A 2,500-nucleotide genomic window follows, 5' to 3' on the forward strand; every position below is an offset into this window, starting at 1 on the left:
GGTTCTGTTCTGCTACTGAACCCACCAATGAGAAACACACTGTTCACTATTACACTGTTTAAAACACTTTAGCTCATTGAGTGTGTTCTGTGTGTATGTGTGTGTGTGTGTGTGTGTGTGTGTGTGTGTGTGTAGGGGGCCTCTGCAGACATAGCGTTTGTCGGGGGTCCCAGGGACCCGGGGGCTCCCAGGGGCGGCAGGACAGAAGGGCGAGGGGGCCGCCGCCGGACCACAGGGACCCAAAGGAGACCGGGTGAGAAAGCTCTTCTGCTCCTACAGAGGACGAGGACACAGTCCCCTCAGTGTAGGAACCTATATAACAATGAGTGTGTGTGTGTGTGTGTGTGTGTGTGTGTGTGTGTGTGTGTGTCTGTGTGTGTCTGTGTCTGTGTCTGTGTCTGTGTCTGTGTCTGTGTCTGTGTCTGTGTCTGTGTGTGTGTGTGTGTGTGTGTGTGTCTGTGTGTGTCTGTGTCTGTGTGCGTGTGCGTGCGTGCGTGTGTGTGTGTGTGTGTGTGTATTACAGGGTGTTTCTGGGTCTCGTGGAGACAAAGGGGACGGTGGGGACGCCGGAGAAAAAGGACGCAACGGCTTTCAGGTGAGTTATCGCTCAGGTGTACTTCACCCTGTTTCTATACAACGTGTTCAAGAAGACAAGCATCGTGATTGGCCGAGACGCGTCCGAAGCCATTTTAATAACGATAAATGTCACGGTTAAATGGTCTTTTAGGATACACGTACGTACGCCTCAGTAGATTTGTGTATCACAATCCCTTGACAACTTTTGTAGTCTTGGGAACTATATATATTTTCAGTTTTCTGCAACGACAGATTGTAAGCTTTGAAATGATGATGTGTCATACATTGATATTCTCATTTTAATGTTGGTCCACCTCAAACGGAGAATGGGATAAAACTTTTGAATGAAAACACACATCAACAGCTGCTAACAGCTAGCAACTAAGAAGGCACATCGCTAACGAACATCTAACTACATGTTTAACACATCACAACATGCTGATAGAACATCAACATGCTAAAAACACAGAACTACACATAATTAGATGATCACACAGTCCTTGCTTTTGAACACATCCTAAGACGTAAGTTTGTTTACAAGCCATGTATCACTAACCCAGTAGCCCACGGCAGACAATTACAGTGAATCCAATTCACAAATTAGAAATATTTAGTGATCCTAAAACTATTGCTTTTTGTTGTGTTATATTGAGTGGGTACTTCAAAACTTGTTCCGTATTATGAAAAAAAAAACTGATTTTCTTGACCCAAAAAAACGTTCACTTTCATTTTAAACGCTTTGTCGCTTGCAGATGGTTGCTCCATAGACCAGCACATATTTTTATACATATTTATATATATAGTGTCACATATTTCTGAGTGCTGGGTAGAAACCACAAAATACATACACTGTCACAATGTTCAGATTGTCTTTGTCTTTGTTGTGTCCTTGAGGATGTGATTTATCATCAACATGGTCACGTGGTGCCTCGCAACCCCCCCTACCCCGTGACAACCCCCCCTACCCCGTGACAACCCCTCCTACCATGTGACAATGTTGACAATAAATCTCTGCCTCTATGGTGTTTTTTGCTTAAGTGTGTACTGTCAGTTTCAGCTCATCTACTGCGTATGAAATAACTGGCTCTGACCATCTGGACTGGAAGGGTGTTGTTAATATTGTTAAGTAGATATGGAATGCTTGACAGACGATCTTCTCCATCTGTAGGGAGGGTGGTTGTCATCATCATGTGACACATTCTAATGCTTTGGTCCTCATATTGGGATCTGATGTAATGATCTGAGTTTTCTTCAACTAACACAGCTTGTTTTGTGAGCCTGCTAACAATGTAAAGTAGTGTTATAGTTAACTAGATAGCAGTGGGGATTACTCACCCAATCCATTGCGTTGCAGTATTTTGGCTCGACTAGCGAGTTTGTGTTGTAATTCTCAACAACGTTGAAACGTAGTTCCGTGTTTCAAAAGAAAAGTCAGAACATTTTGATTGGTTGCCGATATGGGTACCGAAGCATTAGAACGTGTCACATATGATTTAATGACAGTTGTGGGTGTGGTAAGGTGTGGTAAGGTGTGGTAAGGAGGATGTGTTTGTGTCATTTCAGGGAACAGCAGGAGAGCCTGGGAAACAAGGACAGGACGGGAAGCCGGTGAGAGGAAGGGGGCCGGGTGGGGTGAGGGTGGGGGTGGGGTTAGGGTGAGGGTGAGGGTGGGGGTGAGGGTGGGGGTGGGGGTGGGGGTGGGGGTGAGGGTGAGGGTGGGGGTGAGGGTGGGGGTGGGGGTGGGGGTGGGGGTGAGGGTGGGGGTGGGGTTAGGGTGGGGGTGAGGGTGGGGGTGGGGGTGGGGTTAGGGTGGGGGTGAGGGTGAGGGTGGGGGTGAGGGTGGGGGTGAGGGTGAGGGTGGGGGTGAGGGTGGGGGTGGGGGTGAGGGTGGGGGTGGGGTTAGGGTGGGGGTGGGGGTGAGGGT

General features: G+C 47.8%; 1 protein-coding gene across 1 annotated transcript in view; it reads left to right on the top strand.

Moving 5' to 3' along the window:
• The window catches only part of col7a1 (collagen, type VII, alpha 1), a gene marked incomplete at both ends in the record, with an annotated part of 98,872 nt that overhangs the window by 63,886 nt on the left and 32,486 nt on the right, over positions 1–2,500 (top strand). The window contains 3 exon segments of the mRNA XM_080547924.1: positions 174–253; positions 524–595; positions 2,140–2,184. Of these exon segments, the coding sequence (XP_080404050.1) occupies positions 174–253; positions 524–595; positions 2,140–2,184 (197 nt within the window).

This window comes from Nansenia antarctica (genome assembly GCF_963989245.1).
Source record: "Nansenia antarctica genome assembly, chromosome: 18".
NCBI classification, from domain to species: domain Eukaryota; kingdom Metazoa; phylum Chordata; class Actinopteri; order Argentiniformes; family Microstomatidae; genus Nansenia; species Nansenia antarctica.